At 55.0% G+C, this 15,939-nt stretch overlaps 1 protein-coding gene across 6 annotated transcripts in view; it reads left to right on the forward strand.

The window, feature by feature from the left end:
* Positions 1–14,322, forward strand: part of AGAP3 (ArfGAP with GTPase domain, ankyrin repeat and PH domain 3) — a 56,893-nt gene extending 42,571 nt beyond the window's left edge. For 2 of the 6 annotated variants that reach the window (XM_014828908.3, XM_044765743.2), the window contains exons 11-18: positions 3,961–4,129; positions 7,983–8,102; positions 9,865–10,002; positions 11,769–11,923; positions 12,008–12,098; positions 12,253–12,475; positions 13,164–13,419; positions 13,590–14,322. In XM_014828908.3, the coding sequence (XP_014684394.3) occupies positions 3,961–4,129; positions 7,983–8,102; positions 9,865–10,002; positions 11,769–11,923; positions 12,008–12,098; positions 12,253–12,475; positions 13,164–13,419; positions 13,590–13,796 (1,359 nt within the window). In that variant the 3' untranslated portion in view covers positions 13,797–14,322. The remainder of the gene's footprint in view (positions 1–3,960; positions 4,130–7,982; positions 8,103–9,864; positions 10,003–11,768; positions 11,924–12,007; positions 12,099–12,252; positions 12,476–13,163; positions 13,420–13,589) is intronic. The other 4 variants (XM_070516238.1, XM_044765744.2, XM_014828909.3 and 1 more) reach the window with 2 other exon arrangements.
* The last annotated feature ends 1,617 nt before the right edge of the window (positions 14,323–15,939 follow it).

The raw sequence follows: 15,939 nt of genomic DNA on the forward strand, positions 1-15,939 counted from the left end.
CGCAGGGACAGCTCTTGCCTGAGACCTAAGGGCAGCAGGCCTGGTGACTCCCCTACTGATGGAGGCCTGTCAGGCTAGAGGGGCTGGACAGGCGTGCAGAGGAAGGGCTGGTGGGCACGACTCAAGCCTCACGCCCGATCCTTGCCTGGCCCAAGAGAGCCCGCCACAGCCTCCCCCATTTTGCAGCCAGCGGAGCCATTCACACAATCACCTTCTGTTAATTCTATCTGCAACATCAATTAAATTGTTTGTAGAAACTAATTGAATGTGGCTTAATCACACATCTTAATAGCTTTCCACGCTCTGAACTCGTTGTTAATTCCAGTAATAAAACGAGATGAGAACGCTGGCTGGGTAATTAGCGAGGAGGCTGGGGAAGAAATTGCTGTTTGATGGTGGGTAATAAAGGCAGCCGTGGTGACCGCTCTCCTGAGCAGCCGCTGCCACCACCACCGCCGAGCTCCTCGTTCTGCTGACGGAGGGAAACGCTGTTGCTCTGCCCCTGATGTCCCTATTCCTGCTGCTGCTCCTCGAGCTCCTCACCACTCTCCTCAGGGCCGGGTTCCACCTCTCAACTTAGCCCTGGAGCTGGCCTGGCGTAGGGCACAGAGAGGAGAGCTGTTGGTGTTGGCCTGCACCAGCACAAGGAACACCTATCCAGTGTGGTCAGAGATGCTGAAGGGGGCCAGTCCTTTCCCCTTAAGGCTGGTGTCTGGCTTCTTGGCCCTGAACAGAGTCCCTCCATGCAGCTCTTCTTCCTAGCATAAGGTCAGCTGCTCCTGCCACGTCCCAGCTTGGGCATCCCAGGGCTGTCGTGTGGCCTGAAAACTGTTGCAGCTGCTGTGACCTCCTTGTGAACTAGAGCAGCCCGAGCCCCTCCCCCAGGAGAGGGACTACAGCTGTGCCTTCGGCCCAGCCAGCTGTTGACAGTTGTCTGGAGCAACCGCTCTAAGATGTGATTGTGTGCAGGGACCCAGGATGGGTACATGCAGAAGCCAAGTCACTGGGATGTTGGGGCTTGAGTAGGGAGGGCCGAGACTGAAGTCACATACTGGATGCTGGTCTGAAAGCAAGACCAGAGAGCCAATAGTGACTGGGTGGGGTGGGCTGAATTTGCTGGAGAAGGGATGGATAGAAGGGACATTGGTGGGCAGGAAAGGGGCTTCTGGGTTTGTTTCCTTCCCAGCCATTCTGCTGAGGCTCAGCGCTGGGCACAGAGCCCTGGCAGCACCCAGCATAGTGGGGGTTGGAGGTTGTCAAAGGGGTCCTGCCATAGGCACAGACTGCTCTTGTTGACTTCTCAGTGATGTGGTTTTGTGATTCTGAGACGCGAAGCAAACACCTTTGGAGCAGGATGTGCCTGAGGCTGGGCACCTGGCGCCGTTCCTCACAGAGGACTAGGTGGTGGCAGGAGGGCACAGATGCGGCTCAAAGCTGCAGGTAGGGCAGCTCCTTCTTAGACACACGCTTCTGGGGGCTGCTTCTTTGCTGGCTAGGACCCTGTGGTTCTTCTGAAGGACCATCTGCCTGTGAAGGTATCAGAGCCCCTTGGAGAATAAAGGGCGACTACGGATCCTGCCTGGTCTCCCTGGAGTCGTACTTGGCTGGTGAGGCCAGCATGCTAGCATCAGTGGTGCCCCTTCCTCCCCACAGTCCTCCCGCCAGTCCCCTGATGACCCATCCTATAGTGACATCCAGCCTAATGACAGAAATGCAGGAGGGAGGCCGGTGCTGGGTGCTCTCTCTCTTTCCTTGTTCTTGTTCCTCTTCCTAACTGGAAACCCCATGTTCTCTTGGCTCCTTGGGGCAGGTGATCCTTTTCTACTTGATGTCCTCTTGGTCATTCCCAGAGTGAGGGGCAGTCCCTGAGCCCTGGCTAGCCCCAACTCTTTCCCTGCTTGCCAAAAGGCAGCGCTTCCCATCTGCTCTTTTAAGCAGAGGACATTGTCCCTTTTCCCTGAAGCTAAGAGGTGAGAAGGTAGGAAAACGCCTGGGTGACAAGAAGTCTTGATGCCCCAAAGCTAGGTAAAGGTAGGCGAGCTGGGCCTCTGAGGACCTGAGGACTGTGTCTGAGCCGGCACCGCTCAGGAAGCAGAACAGCCCAGAGGTGCTCTTGAGGGGGGGAGAAGAGGCGCTGATTCTGAGGCCAATCAAAGGAATTCCAGTTCAAAGTTAAATTGGTGTCACCCACCCAGAATCTACTCAGGAAGGAGTTTTGTTTGGGTTTTTTGTTTTTTTTGTTTTTTGAGGAAGATTAGCCCTGAGCTAACATCTGTCGCCAATCCTCCTCTTTTTGCTGAGGAAGACTGGCCCTGAGCTAACATCTGTACCCATCTCCCTCTACTTTATATGTGGGACGCCTACCACAGCATGGTTTGCCAAGCAGTGCGACGTCCACACCCGGGATCCAAACTGGCGAACCCCTGGCCGCCAAAGCGGAACATTCGCACTTAACCTTTGCGTCACCAGGCCGGCCCCGGAAGGAGTTTTTACCACCTCTAATTGAGGATGTTAGCTGGGAACTGCTGAGGTGCTCACTGGTGACGAGCTCACAGATGACGGAGTGTGGAAATGGGAGTCAGCAGTCTGGAAGGAGAGGCCAGAAGCAGTGGGGAAAGCTGGGCCCCTGGTCACGCCCAGCTTTCAAATAGGTAGCCAAAGAGCAGGGGCAGGGCTCTGCTCTGCAGCCCCACCCTGCCCCTGCCACCCAGGCCGATGTCGCACAGGTGGGGATGGTGGGGGTCAAAGCGCTGAGTGGCTCCCACTCTGGCTCCCTCCCCGTTCCTCCACTTCTGGGGCCCTCCAGGTGCTGACTTGAAGTCAGGGTGAGTTCCTGGGCTCAGGAAGTCTGCCTTCAGTGCACGGCCTTGGGAATCTGAAAAGCCTGCACTTGAATCTGGCTCTACCACCTTCTGATTGTGTGACCTTGGTAGATTAACCTTTTAAGCCTCAGTTTCTTCATCTGTAAGGTGGGCGTAGTAATACCTCCCTCTTAGGTTGTTATGAAGATTACGGGAGGTAATGTATGAAATACAGATAGAATATACAGCTACAGTACAATGAATACCTGGCACATAAATGGGCAGGTGATGTGTTGATGATGATGGTTATTATTACTGCTGATAGGATACCCACTGGCATCTGTGAAACTATGGACCTGTCTGTATATTCCTAAGAACTGCAGAAAGAATCAAGGCTTCCTTTTAACTGCTCAACAAATATTTGTTATCAGGTGCTGTTGTTCTAGGCTTGAAAAGTCCTCAATGCCCCAAGTGGTGGTGGGAGCTTCTGAAAACAGGGCTGAAATGCTCAGGGACCAGCCATCCACAGCCTGGGGCAACCCAGTCATCTGTATCCCGTGTCACTTCCTCTCCTTGGTTATCTTGGCCCTCTCTCCCCTAAATTCCACCTGGGTCCCATACTTAGCCTCCTTTGCCCCCTGAGCAGACTTCCCTAAAGGAGCCCTGCTCCAGACTCTTCTATCTCCCCTACCCTGCCCCTGCTCCCCTCCTGGCTGAGTGCCCCCAGAGCTGCCTGTGGTCAGCATGTAGATCTGAGTATAATCTAGGCTTGGAGGTATCCTCTGGGCTTCACAGTCCTGCTCTTCTTTTGGTGAGGAAGAATGTCCCTAAGCTAACATCTGTGCCAGTCTTCCTCTACTTTGTATGTGGGATGCCACCACAGCATGGCTTGATGAGCCGTGTGTAGGTCCACGCCCTGGAACTGAACCCATAAACCCCGGGCCATTGAAGCAAGTGCATGAACTTAACCAGTACACCACAGGGCCAGCCCCCACAGTCCTGCTTTTTAAAGCTTGAGCTTTCCCTCTGCTTCCCCCACTCCAGGCAGCACAGCGGGGAGAGACTTAGGAGTTAAAAGGGTCACTGCCAGAGACAGAGTGCTGCTGAAGGGTGACCTGTCCTAATGAATCTTCATCTCTCGTATCCATGTGGCCCTTAGGATTACATGCAGAACATCCATGGCAAGGAGATTGACCTGTTGCGGACAACAGTGAAAGTGCCAGGGAAGCGTCTGCCTCGAGCCACACCTGCCACAGCCCCAGGCACCAGCCCTCGGGCCAACGGGCTGGCCTTGGAGCGGAGTAACACACAGCTGGGTGGGGGCACAGGTGAGGTGGCTGCTGAGGTGGGGGGCTGTGGTGAGTGTTGCCTCCTTTCTCTGGAAGAGTGGGGAGTGCTGCAACAGGGGCCTAGGAAGGTAGGCATTATGGGGCTTTGCTCCTTCTCAGCCTGGATCCTCAGCGCTCCAAACACGCTTGTCATCCAGAGTCATGCTTCAGGATCAGCTCAGCCAAACACATTTGCCAAAATGCTGCCCTCATGGAGTTTGTAAAGGTAGCAGCTGATGTACAGCCCAGCAAGTGATTCAGAGATCAGAATGGGGCCAGATAGCCTCATGCTCACAGGTGGCATCAGCGGTCCTGGGACCATCTCTCCTCCACGTCTGAAGCCGAAGCATTTGGTGGTGGGGGCAGGACCTCTGGCACACGTGGCCGGCACCTCAGCCAAGCTTGCCATGTGGGTAGAGAGGGAGGGGGAAGGGGACAGAGCTGCCTGGGGTCAACCTGGCAGATGTCCTCAGGTCTGCAGTGAGAGTTGGGGTCTTTGCTCAGAGAGGACTGAGTTTAGAGAGGAAGTGGAGGCCAAGCAGACTCTGCCACGTGTCCAGCAGCCCTGAGAAAGGAGCCAGAGCCCGAGAGTGTGAGTTTGAGGCAAGGCAACTTTTCCTTGACCGGTTCTTACTTTTCCAGATGATGCTGTGAGTTCAGGTGAAAGATGCTAAGCTGCTTCCTGCCATGGCTCTGCCTGCCTCCCTAGGCCTCTGCGGCTCCTAAGACACATTGCTCTTCGGGGGGCTATCCCTCCCACACCTAGACCCCCTCATCCCAGATCTACCTTGGCTTCTGGACCTTTCCTCCCAAGACCTCAGTATCCCTAATGTTGTCCTAGATAATTCTATCTCATTTTCCTTGGGCCCGGAAAGAGCTGCTCAAGACATTGTTCTGCCCTCCCGGATGCAGCCACTGTCTCCCTGCCCAGGAGTTAGCTCTCAGCAGCACAGGTCTTCTGCCTTCCCCAGCGTGCGTGTGGAGACACAGGGGTGTTTCTGCTTATCGCAATGACAGGAGGCTGCTGCGGACATTCAGCGGACACGGGGCTGGGGTACTAAGTGCCTGGAGTGGATGGGACAGACTCTGAAGAATTGCCCCACCTGAAATGCTGATAGGGCCCACCTGCATTGAGAAGCTCTGGGATAAGGGAAGCTAGGTGAGATGACGGCCTCCTGAGCGTGCTTCTTGTTTGAGGCGAGGCCATAAGCACTCGGCACCCCGCCAGTGGTGGTGTTCGGCCACCGCTAACTAGTCTGGAGGCACTGGGAAAGGCAAAGGGAGGGCACTGACACCAGTGACTGAGATGTGCCAAGTGCAGTAGATCTACTGTCAGGCCCCAGTTTCACAGCTCTGTGAAGATGAGATTATCATCTCCATTTTATGGAGGAAAAAAGGAAAAAAGAGTTAAGTAACTTGTCCAATCCCACAGTAAGTGGTAGGGCTGGAGTTTGAACCTAACTGTGCCTGACTTGAAAAGCTGTGTCCTGTCCTCTACACCACCTGAGCTCAGAAAGAAGCCCTTGAATTGTGCAGAGGGAGAGCTCTAGTAGACGAAGGGAAGGAAGGATGCTAAGGATGAGAGAGACAACCCTCCATTACAGTGGGTGCTGAGAGCCTCCTGGGGAGGTGCACAAGGGAATGGTCTGCTCGAGTGGCAGAAATGGTAGAGGCTCTGTACTGTCTTTAGTGCAGGGTCAGGGCTGCTGGGAAGTCACTTGCATGCAGGGGCAGAGGGCTGGGGATCAGCTGGGGCCCTAAGAGCTCTCCCAGAGCTGTTTGCACACAACAGTGGCAGCCTCTGGTTTGGCTTGGGGTTTCTCATATCATACCAGAGGAGGAGGAAGTATAAGTGCACCCAAGGGGAACATTTCTTTGAAGGCAGGTGGCAAGAGGAAAGCTAGGCTATTTCCCCAAAGGGAGGGAAACAATAAGACATTCTGTCCTGTCACATTCCTGGGCCCTGGTACCCTCCACCTGGGGAGCAGAAGTGGCGCATGGAGAAGCGAGATGCACAATCACCCGCATAATTACCAGCACCCACAGACACTCACTGACATCCCCAGAGCGCATGGACGGGCGTTTACCTAAGCCTGCGTCCCCTCTGCCGCACGCTGGCACCGACCTCATGCACACTCACACATGTCTCCCGCTCACCGGGCGATGTTAACATCTCATTATCTTTGTTACTGTAATTACATTATCCGCTGCTTTATGCAGAATTATCCTCCGAGGACTAATTGATGGCTCCATGTTTAATTCATTAATCATTAGCATCAAATTCGACAATTACAGTGCACACTGATTGTGGGATTGCAGGCGTAATGAGGGGAGAATTAACAAAGAAAAAGGAAAGCACTTTCCCTCCCTCAGGGTTTTGGGTTGGGGGGCTTGGGTAGGAAGTTGAGCCTGTGATGTCTTTGGGTGGGGCTAGGGATGAGGTGGGAATAAGATTTGGAACCCAGGAGGGGATGGAAGCAAGAGAGGGGTGGGGAGAAGCAAGGTGTCTGAGAAGTTAGGAGTTTGAGTATGTTCCCTGGAAGGGTTTCTGATGGAGAGGGAGGGTGCTGAGAAGGCGAAGTTTGCAGGGACCTGTTAGGCCAGAGTGGGAGGGGGCAGGATTCTGAAAAGGAAGCATCAGCATGAGGGGACTGGAAACTGGATAGACTGGCCGGCGGTCTCGGCGCCACACGTATATTAATAAGCACTTACTGTGTGTCTGGTCCTGCCTTGGGTGTTATGACAAATACAAGAGAAACACAAAACGTGCCCTCCACCTTTCAGTGTCGTACTGTCCCCAGAGCATTAGGGATGTCTGGCCTGTTCCTTTACCTTCTAGTGGCTTCAGCTCAGAGCTTCCCATCCCTAGGCTTCCAGAAACTTGACCCATGTGCTCGCAGGGTCTCATGAGGCCTCATGTCTGCCGCTTGCTCTCTCCAGCTTTGTCCAGCGTCAGGCCCCGTCTCTGCCTCCTTACTAACCTCCGACACCTGGCCAGCTCCTCCACTTTCAGTTCAAACACATTGGGTATGGCCCACCTGTCCTCAGACTTCCCATGGCCTTTGCCTTCTGGCTCAGCCCCGACCCTGGTATAGGTGGACTGAGGTGAAAGGGCGGCATAGGCTCTCCACGTCCTGGCGTAGGCCCTTTAATTGTTACAGGTTCTGAGGCCCCATGGTTGTCCCACCATCTCTCCACAAGTGGCTCAGTGCCTGGGGAATGAGGCAGGAGAATTCTGAGGGTGCACACTGCCCTGCCTCCTCCACCACCAGCCCTGCCTGCCCCGGCCTTGGCACTCCTGGAGCCTTCGGTTCCCCTTGGCTCTACCGTTCTTCCCTGATGGGAAACGAAAGATTAATTTTCTCCAGCCCAACAGGATAATTACTAATACTAATTAGACATAATTACTTGAATTTGATACACTTGTTTCTCATCAGAATGGCAGCAAAGCTGAGGCAAAGCAAAGAGCATATGTGGACTAGAATGTAGGGTGCAGGGCCCTGACCAGGAGGTGAAGGGGGCTGGGGATAATGGCCGGATGTCAGTATCACTCCCCCGTCCCGGCTCCCGGATCACAGGGAGAGGGTGGAAGTGTGTGCCTTTATGTTCATGGAGAGAGGAGGGGTGTGATGTCTGGGACCAGCTGCCTCCTAATGTGTGGAGGGCCCATGTGAGGCCTCCAGTTCTCCAGTAAGCCTGGCCTGGTATCTGGGGAACCCAAAAGGCCCTTATTTTTCGTCAGTACCCTGCTGGAATTTCTCAGGCTTAGTCCGTAGCCTGTTTTCAGGAGAGTCTATGTGTACCCTTCCCCTGGCCTCCCCTCCCAGTCTGACCCTTCCCCCCACCCCCCCAGGTGCCCCCCACTCGGCCAGCAGCCCAGCTTGGGCTGGCCCACGCCCTGAGGGGCTGCACCAGCGCTCCTGCTCTGTTTCCAGTGCCGACCAGTGGAGTGAGGCCGCTACCCTGGCCCCAGGTATGCAGGACCCGGTTAAGCGACAGAGGAGGGCAGCCGAGCAGCCATTTGCGGCCTGGGAGGCTATGATGGGATGGTGCCCGGGCCGAGGGGAAAGGCCCACTGGAGCCCTCCAGGGCTCATCGCAGAGACCACGCGCTGCAGGGCCAGTGCTGGGTCTGGGAAATGGAGCAGGGGCTCTATTCCTTCTCCAACCACCATGTGCGGCTTCCTGCCCACTTACTCCCTGCTTTCCTCAGGCCCTCGCCAATGACTGGCGCTAGAGACCCTCCCTCTGCAGCTTCTCTGCCCGCCCACCGCTGTCCCCAGGCAGAGCTGGTGGCGGCTCCCGCATCCCCATCAGCCCCCTGCGCAGTCAGCTCATCAGCCTCACTGCGGGGGGGACAGGGAAGCGGCTGAGTAGGGAGGTCGGAGGCTGGGGGCTTTAAACACATTCTGAAGGCGGCAGCCGTGGGGTGGGGGCGGTCCTTGCAGCCAGGATCCAGGGAGTGGTCCAGAAAAGTAGTTTTCCCACCCATGCTGCCTCCTTGGATAGGCTGGGGCCCCACCCTGTCTGGGTGGTCGAAAACTCTACCTTCTCTCTCTCTGCCCCCCCTCTTACTTTTCTCAGCTCTTCATTTTTCTTTCCCCTTTGTCCACTTTTGTATCTTCTTCATCTTAGTTCTTCTCCCTGCCTCTTCAGTGAGCGCCTACACACACACACACACAGACACACACACACACACACACACACACACACACACACACTCTCTCTCTGACCCCCCACCTTCTCTCTCTTTCCCACTCCTTACTCACCCATTACTCACCCATATCTTAAGCCTTTCGCCACAGATCCCATCAGCAGTTCTGAAGGCTAAAAGGGAGATGGGCGCAGCTCTGCTCTCCTTTCCTAAGTGAGGTGTAAGGGAGGAGACCCCCAGGATACCCACTGTTTCCTGGGAAGCCAGGAGGTGGGCTGTGGCAGCCCAGGCAAACCTGTTCCTCTGGCTGGGCAGTACCGCCTGGCCCGATTTGCCTCCCAAAGACCCTTCACAGGCCCCCATCCCCAGTAGAAGCACTAACCCCCAGCCTGAGCTCTGACAGCAAGAAGGAACTGGGCGCTCACAGCACAGGGAATCCGCCCCACCTCGCACCCAAGTCCAGGCCCCCCTGCGGGGGGTGAGTATGGAGGGCCTGAGAAGGGGAGCTAGGGGCCCTTCCTGGGGTCACCATCCCGAAGGCCTGTGCTGGCCTTGGTGGGGCCCCTCTGTTGAGTCTGGAAGGAGGAAGGCAGGGAGGGAGGGAGCGTGTCTGCCTCTAATGAAGTTTGACATTTAGTGGTGAGCACCGGGCGGGGTGTGGGAGACGGGAGCTTGATTAGCGCGCTCTAATTGACAGTAATTAGGCAGCTCCCTGATTGTTTCTAATTCTGCTATTAATTGTGAGGAGCGGGGAGTGATTGAGGATAAATTTGGTGCGGAGCTGCTGGGGCTTCAGCTCCCTGTGAGCTCCCTGGGCCGCCTTCCACCCCTCCAGGCTGCAGAAGCCAGGGTTTCCTTCTGGCCTTCATCATGCTCTGCCTGAGTTTCTACCCTCTCATCTCTCCACCTTCTCCTCCTCCAAGGCTGGGCAGACCCCTCCCCGGGGAGAGAGGGTTGTAAGTCTGGCTCTCCCAGGGTGGCCCAGCTGCAGTTCAGGGTGGAGCTCTTAGCAGCACGAGGCAGGACTGCTCTGCCCCCCACCCTCTCCTCTTCCCACACTTCTCCAACTCTCCCCTCACCAGCCAGTGGCCCAGCTGAGGTGCTCAGTTCCAGCCCCAAGCTGGAGCCTCCCCCATCTCCCCACTCCAACCGGAAGAAGCACCGGCGGAAAAAGAGCACCGGGACCCCCCGACCAGACGGCCCCAGCAGTGCTGCTGAAGGTTAGGGGGACCCAGAGGGAAACCGGAGGTGGGCAGTGGGACTTGGGGACAGTACCCTAAAAGTAACACCCTTTCTCGTATATTAGATTAATCACTTCCTAATAATAATTTCCAATAAAAGTAGTTCCACAACTTATTTTGGTAATCTCAACCTAGTGTCTCAGAAAAGCTTTTTTCTGCCTAATTTAAGCCCTTTCTATTAAACTGTGAGCTTGCTTCTCATTCTCATAGAAGGTAAAAGACAGCAGGCTGCTGCACCAGTAGCTCTTCCCAGACTCTTGGCCAGGACCTGTGTTTTCTGTGTCTCTCGTATCACCCATGGAGGTTAATGAATGCTGGGCACATGATAGGTGCTTAATACGTGTGTCTTGATTGGCTGAGTCTCTCCTTAGTCATCTGTAGGCTAAGGAATTCCAGCTCCTCACACAGTGTTCCATAGATCCTTTCTTAGAATGCTTTATTAATCATAGTGCCACTTCTCTGATTTTTCCCAAAGTAGCTTCAAAATGTCCCTCTTCTCAGTGGTTGGAGTCTCGTTGCTCCCAAATTAGTTTAATTTATATTGGCACAGAGTTTCTCGTTTCTGCTCTGATTGTCAGGGTTAGGGATGTGGGTAGGTGGGCAGAGATCACCTCTATGGGAAAGAGCATGTTTCCCAGCCAACCTGGGGTGCGGTGATGCCTAATGCTCATGGCGTGGGGTCCACCTATACCAGGGAACAGCCCCCACAGATCATCAGGATTATGTAGTTCAAAGGTTATGTTGAAAGCAAGGTGAGGTGGGATGGTTGAGCCTGGGGAAAGAGAAGGTACTAGTTCTTTTTCTAGGAAGGCAGTTCTGTTAAGGGTGCCCTCAGAGCAGAAGGACTTCCAGGGGATGTCAGTGGCATTGATGTGAGAGGCTGCCCTGGATAGAACGTGTAGCTCAGGCCTTCCCCTCTGGCTTACCCTTGGGCCTCCCCACAGGTACCAGAGCTGTCTCTCAAGCCCCCACGACACATTCACATTGCTTGTTAGGAATTGTTCACCCATGGTGACCATTGGGAATGAGATTTGTGTGGCCGTCTTCTCAGGGCCTGGGGGAGCAGAGCTTGGAACAGCTTCACCACATTGCTTGGGGTCATAGTCCGGCCCACAGTGCTTGTCGTTGCAGATGTCCTCGGGTCCCTGTCTGCTCACACATCCTGGTTCATGGAGAAAACCTTTCTTCCTCTCCCCATCCACTTGCCCTGCCTGCCTGTCTATGCCATGGTAGTGGGGGAGGGGCCCAGCTCCCAGGAGCCCCACGCTGACGCCGTCAGGAATATTGGGTTTAATGAGCTGCAAAATGAGGCGGCTGCAGCTGACATGTACGGATGGTGCCCACACCCGCCTTCCCCCACCCTCTCCTAGCATTGCCTCCTAGCCCCCCATCACTTCCTTCCCCAGATACTCAGCTCTTCTTTCTCCAGAAAGTACCCCTCTCTGATTTCCATACCCATTCCTGCCAGGCCAGGGATTCTAAAACCTTGCATCCCATCCTTTTTCACGCAGGCTCCACAGGTGGTTAGGATGGAGGTTTGAGGGCTCCACACTACTCTTGCCGGTTTATTCTCATCTTCCTTGCAACTTGCCCTGGAGAGCGTTGCCCTTGAGGCTGGGGTGGGAGGAGGAGGATGAGTGCCAGGAAGGCAGGGGTGTGAGTGGAGTTGTGGCAATGGCGTGTCCCTGGATGTGCATGCCCAGGTGTCTTACCCTGATGGTGGTAAATGCCCCCGCACCCAACAGAGTCGGAGGAGTCGTTTGAGTTTGTGGTGGTGTCCCTCACTGGGCAGACGTGGCACTTCGAGGCCTCGACGGCAGAGGAGCGGGAGCTGTGGGTACAGAGCGTGCAGGCCCAGATCCTCGCCAGCCTGCAGGGCTGCCGCAGCGCCAAGGACAAGGTTGGCACGGAGGCCTGAGTGGGGTGGGACCCAAAGGTGGCCTTGTGACTGACCAGCCACCCGTTGTCTCTCCCACCACGGCAGACTCGACTGGGGAACCAGAATGCAGCTCTGGCTGTACAGGCTGTCCGCACTGTTCGTGGCAACAGCTTCTGTATTGACTGCGATGCCCCCAGTGAGTGCCAGGGCTAGTGGGGCCGGGGTTGGTGGTGGCTTAGAGAAAGCTGCATAAGAGGCTTCCGGGAGGCCAAGAAAGAGGGAGGAGGACTTTCCTGGTGGTCTCACTCAGGTTGCCTGTGGGCTTCATCATGCTTCCTCTCACCATCTAGATCCAGACTGGGCCAGCCTGAACCTGGGCGCTCTGATGTGCATCGAGTGCTCAGGGACCCACCGACATCTGGGGGCTCACCTGTCCCGGGTCCGTTCTCTTGACCTTGATGACTGGCCACCTGAGCTGCTGGCTGTTATGACTGCGATGGGCAATGCCCTGGCCAATAGTGTCTGGGAGGGAGCCCTGGATGGTTATGCAAAGCCAGGGCCTGACGCCTGCAGGTGAGTGGCTGGGGCCCTGAAGCTGGCCGGGAAGGGAGGGGACATCAGTGCTGCAGTAAGGGGAAGATTGGGAATGGTGCTGAATGGCTGTGACAGGGATAGAAGGGTTAAAAAACTGGCTGTTGCTCTGCTTGACAGTTGGCCCCTTGGGGTGACCCTCCCCCTCCCTGCCTGTCTTTCAGGCGTCTCACAACAACAGACCCTTTCTGAGCGTTATCAGCAGGTCAGGGGGCCAGCAGGAGGCGCATGCGCAGGGCCCTATCGCTCTGTGGTGCGAAGGCACTAGCCTGAGCTCTGAGATGGGGAGAATGGGTGGTAGATAGGGTTGTGCGTGGGCCCCCTGTGCAGGCCCCCACCCCTTTGTTCTAGCATAGCCAGATAAGCTGCCACACGAGCCCTGTCTGGAATCTTCCTGCCCTCTCAGCCCCCCACATCCTTGCTGCCCCCAAGGGACTTCCCTTCAGCGTTCCTTCTTTTCAGCTTCTTCCATACTCTTTGCATTACCCACTGCCCTCTATGTGCCCTCAGTTTCTCAGGCTTGTCTCTCCTCTGTTCTGACACATTCTCTCACTGTTTCTTCCTTATTCCCCTTCGGGGTGTTCATGTCTTTTCCTGACTACCCTCCCTGGCCCCCGCCTGTTGGCTCGGTCCTTCCTTGGCTTATGCCTCAATGGACCTCTGGTTCCAGAGAGGAGAAAGAGCGCTGGATACGGGCCAAGTACGAACAGAAGCTCTTCCTGGCCCCACTGCCGAGCTCGGATGTGCCGTTGGGGCAGCAGCTGCTGCGGGCCGTAGTGGAGGACGACCTGCGGCTGCTGGTGATGCTTCTGGCACACGGGTCCAAGGAGGAGGTGAATGAGACCTATGGAGATGGGGATGGGCGGACAGCTCTGCATCTCTCCAGTGCCATGGCCAATGTCGTCTTCACACAGCTGCTCATCTGGGTGAGTTGTCGGCTCCCTCCTTGCCTGCCCAGCCTCCCCCTTGCAGGCTCCACTGACCTACCTGACATCCTTTTTACCCCAGCCCTTTTATACCTCTCATTTTTCTCCCCAAGAACCCACACCTTTCCTGCCATGTCATGCCAGGTATGCAAATGTGCTTTCTTCTGCAGTATGGGGTGGATGTGAGGAGCCGGGACGCCCGAGGTCTGACTCCATTGGCCTATGCTCGCCGGGCTGGCAGCCAGGAATGTGCAGACATCTTGATCCAGCATGGCTGCCCTGGGGAGGGCTGTGGCTTAGCACCTACCCCCAACAGAGAGCCTGCCAATGGCACCAACACCTCTGCTGAACTGCACCGAAGCCCTAGCCTCCTCTAAGGCCCAGGAAGGGGGCAGAGGGGCCAGAAGGACTCCATGGCCTGGGGAACCCTCTTCCCAACAGGCACTGGGGGAAACAAAGACACAGAGACTGAGAAGCAGGGAATACAGAAAGGAAGAAGGAGAAGAAAATAGGAAGAATCAAAAAGGAGAAGAGCCAAATGGGAGAAACAGAGGGATCAGAAGAGACGTCTGGGATTTGAGCTGCAGCAGAGAAGGAGTGGAAGTATTTAGCCCTCTGCCCTATGGTGCCATTGAAAAGGGACAGGACCCTTTGGGGCTACCTGTGAGGAGAGGGGAGCAGGACCTCTCCCTCCTCCAGATTCCTCCCTGCTAGTGCCAGCCCCCTGCAAGCCTGCATCCTAAAATGGAGCCTGGATGAGACACAGGTTAAGGGGTGTGCTGGATGAAAGCGACAAGGGGGTGATCTGTGAGTCCCATGTAAATTTGTATATTGGAGTATTTATGTTTGTGTACATATTTGGTGTATATGTATGATGAGCCAATAAACGAGACTGTGTGTATGGCCTTGTTTTCCCCTTTTATATTTCTTGTTAGTTCTGTGGAGTTGATTCTGACCGTGCATACAGCAGAGCATTCGGAACCCTGCCCGGTCTTTTTACACTATCCTCTCCCCTTCCAGCCTATATCAGACATGCTCTGCTGCTATTCATACGGTTTTCATGGCCAATTTTTTTGGCAGTGAGTGACCAGGTCCTTCTTAGTCTGTCTTAGTCTGGAAGCTCCGCTGAAACCTGTCCACCATGGGAGAGCCTGCTGGTATTTGACATACCGGTGGCATAGCTTTCAGCATCACGGCAACACACAGCCACCACTGTCTGACAACCAACAGAAGGGTGGTGTGGTTCCCTGACCAGGAAACAAACGTGGGCCACGGCAGTGAGAGTGCCGAATCTTAACCACTAGACTGCCAGGGCTGGCTTATACCTCTGCCCTTCCAAAAATGCCCCTCATCTCTATTTCTTCGTCCCTGTCTTCTTTTTTGCTGTCTGTGCTCTAGGATTTTCTCGCCTCTCAATTAGCCTGAGGTCAGGGTGTCTTCCCTCAGCCTCCTACGTGTGTTTCTTTCAGCCCTCTCTTGCCAGGGGTGTAGTTGAGTTTGCCAGCAGCACTGGCAGTGAATCTTGACATCAGGAGATACAGAGCTCTGTGCATACTACAGGAAGCTTCTTGATGCCTTCCCCACTCACACTCCACCCCCCCCCCAACCCAACCCATAGAAAGCTTTTCTAGCTGGTCTCTATTTTCATCAATATTCTATCCATTAACCTCATCCCACACCTTGTACTGGCCAAAGTTCACCCAAAGAGAGGGCTTAAGCATACTGCCCCTTCCTGAGAGTCTGGGAACTAGCCCACACAGCCAGACGCACAGGGAGACTCTGGAGTCAATGCACAGAATTCCAAGGATGCCACAGGATAAGCGGCTAGACATTTATTAGGGCAGCACTTCTCTCGGGACTCATGCCTAGGCTTTGCTTTTGAGGAAAGGGGAGGAGGTAGGTCGCTGATGGCAGAACAGCCACCTTGACTCTCACCAACATCTTGCCAAGCTGGGGGCAGAATCCAGAGCCCCTGCTTTTCCCTCTGACTATCCCCTGTTATTCTAGAAAGAAGACCTGGGGGAAACCCCTCTGTACCTGTTCTTAAACGGTGAGAACTTACTAAGTTAGAGACCCTGCTCTCTAAAGAGCCTGTTGGTTCCCCATTCCTGGAACCACTCCGCCGGTGGCCTGTGTTTTCTGCAACACTGAGTATACGTTGGATGTGGCGGGCTGGCACTCTGTGCATGGACACTTGCCTGTGTGTAGGTAAATAACCAAGTAATGCTGTTGAGAGGAAACCAGGTTTTATTTCCTCGGTCCACAGCCCCTTTTGCAATGCTGATAAAATATTAGCAATAATCACCTCCAGGTTCCCTAAGGAAAATAAGCTGCTTGAGTGGCTGAATACTGCCTGGTATAGTTTAAGAGGCTTCATGGGTAAATTCAGAAAAAAACGGCAAATCAGGGCCTTGGTTTTGGCTGCTGGTCCTCCCCGTCCTCCCAGCCCTCTTGAGGGCACAGAGCCAGAGAGCCTCTGCCCCAGCCCTAGACCTGGAAACATGAGTTTCTGACAGCGAA

Source organism: Equus asinus, chromosome 1 (genome assembly GCF_041296235.1).
Source record: "Equus asinus isolate D_3611 breed Donkey chromosome 1, EquAss-T2T_v2, whole genome shotgun sequence".
Taxonomy (NCBI): Eukaryota; Metazoa; Chordata; class Mammalia; order Perissodactyla; family Equidae; genus Equus; species Equus asinus.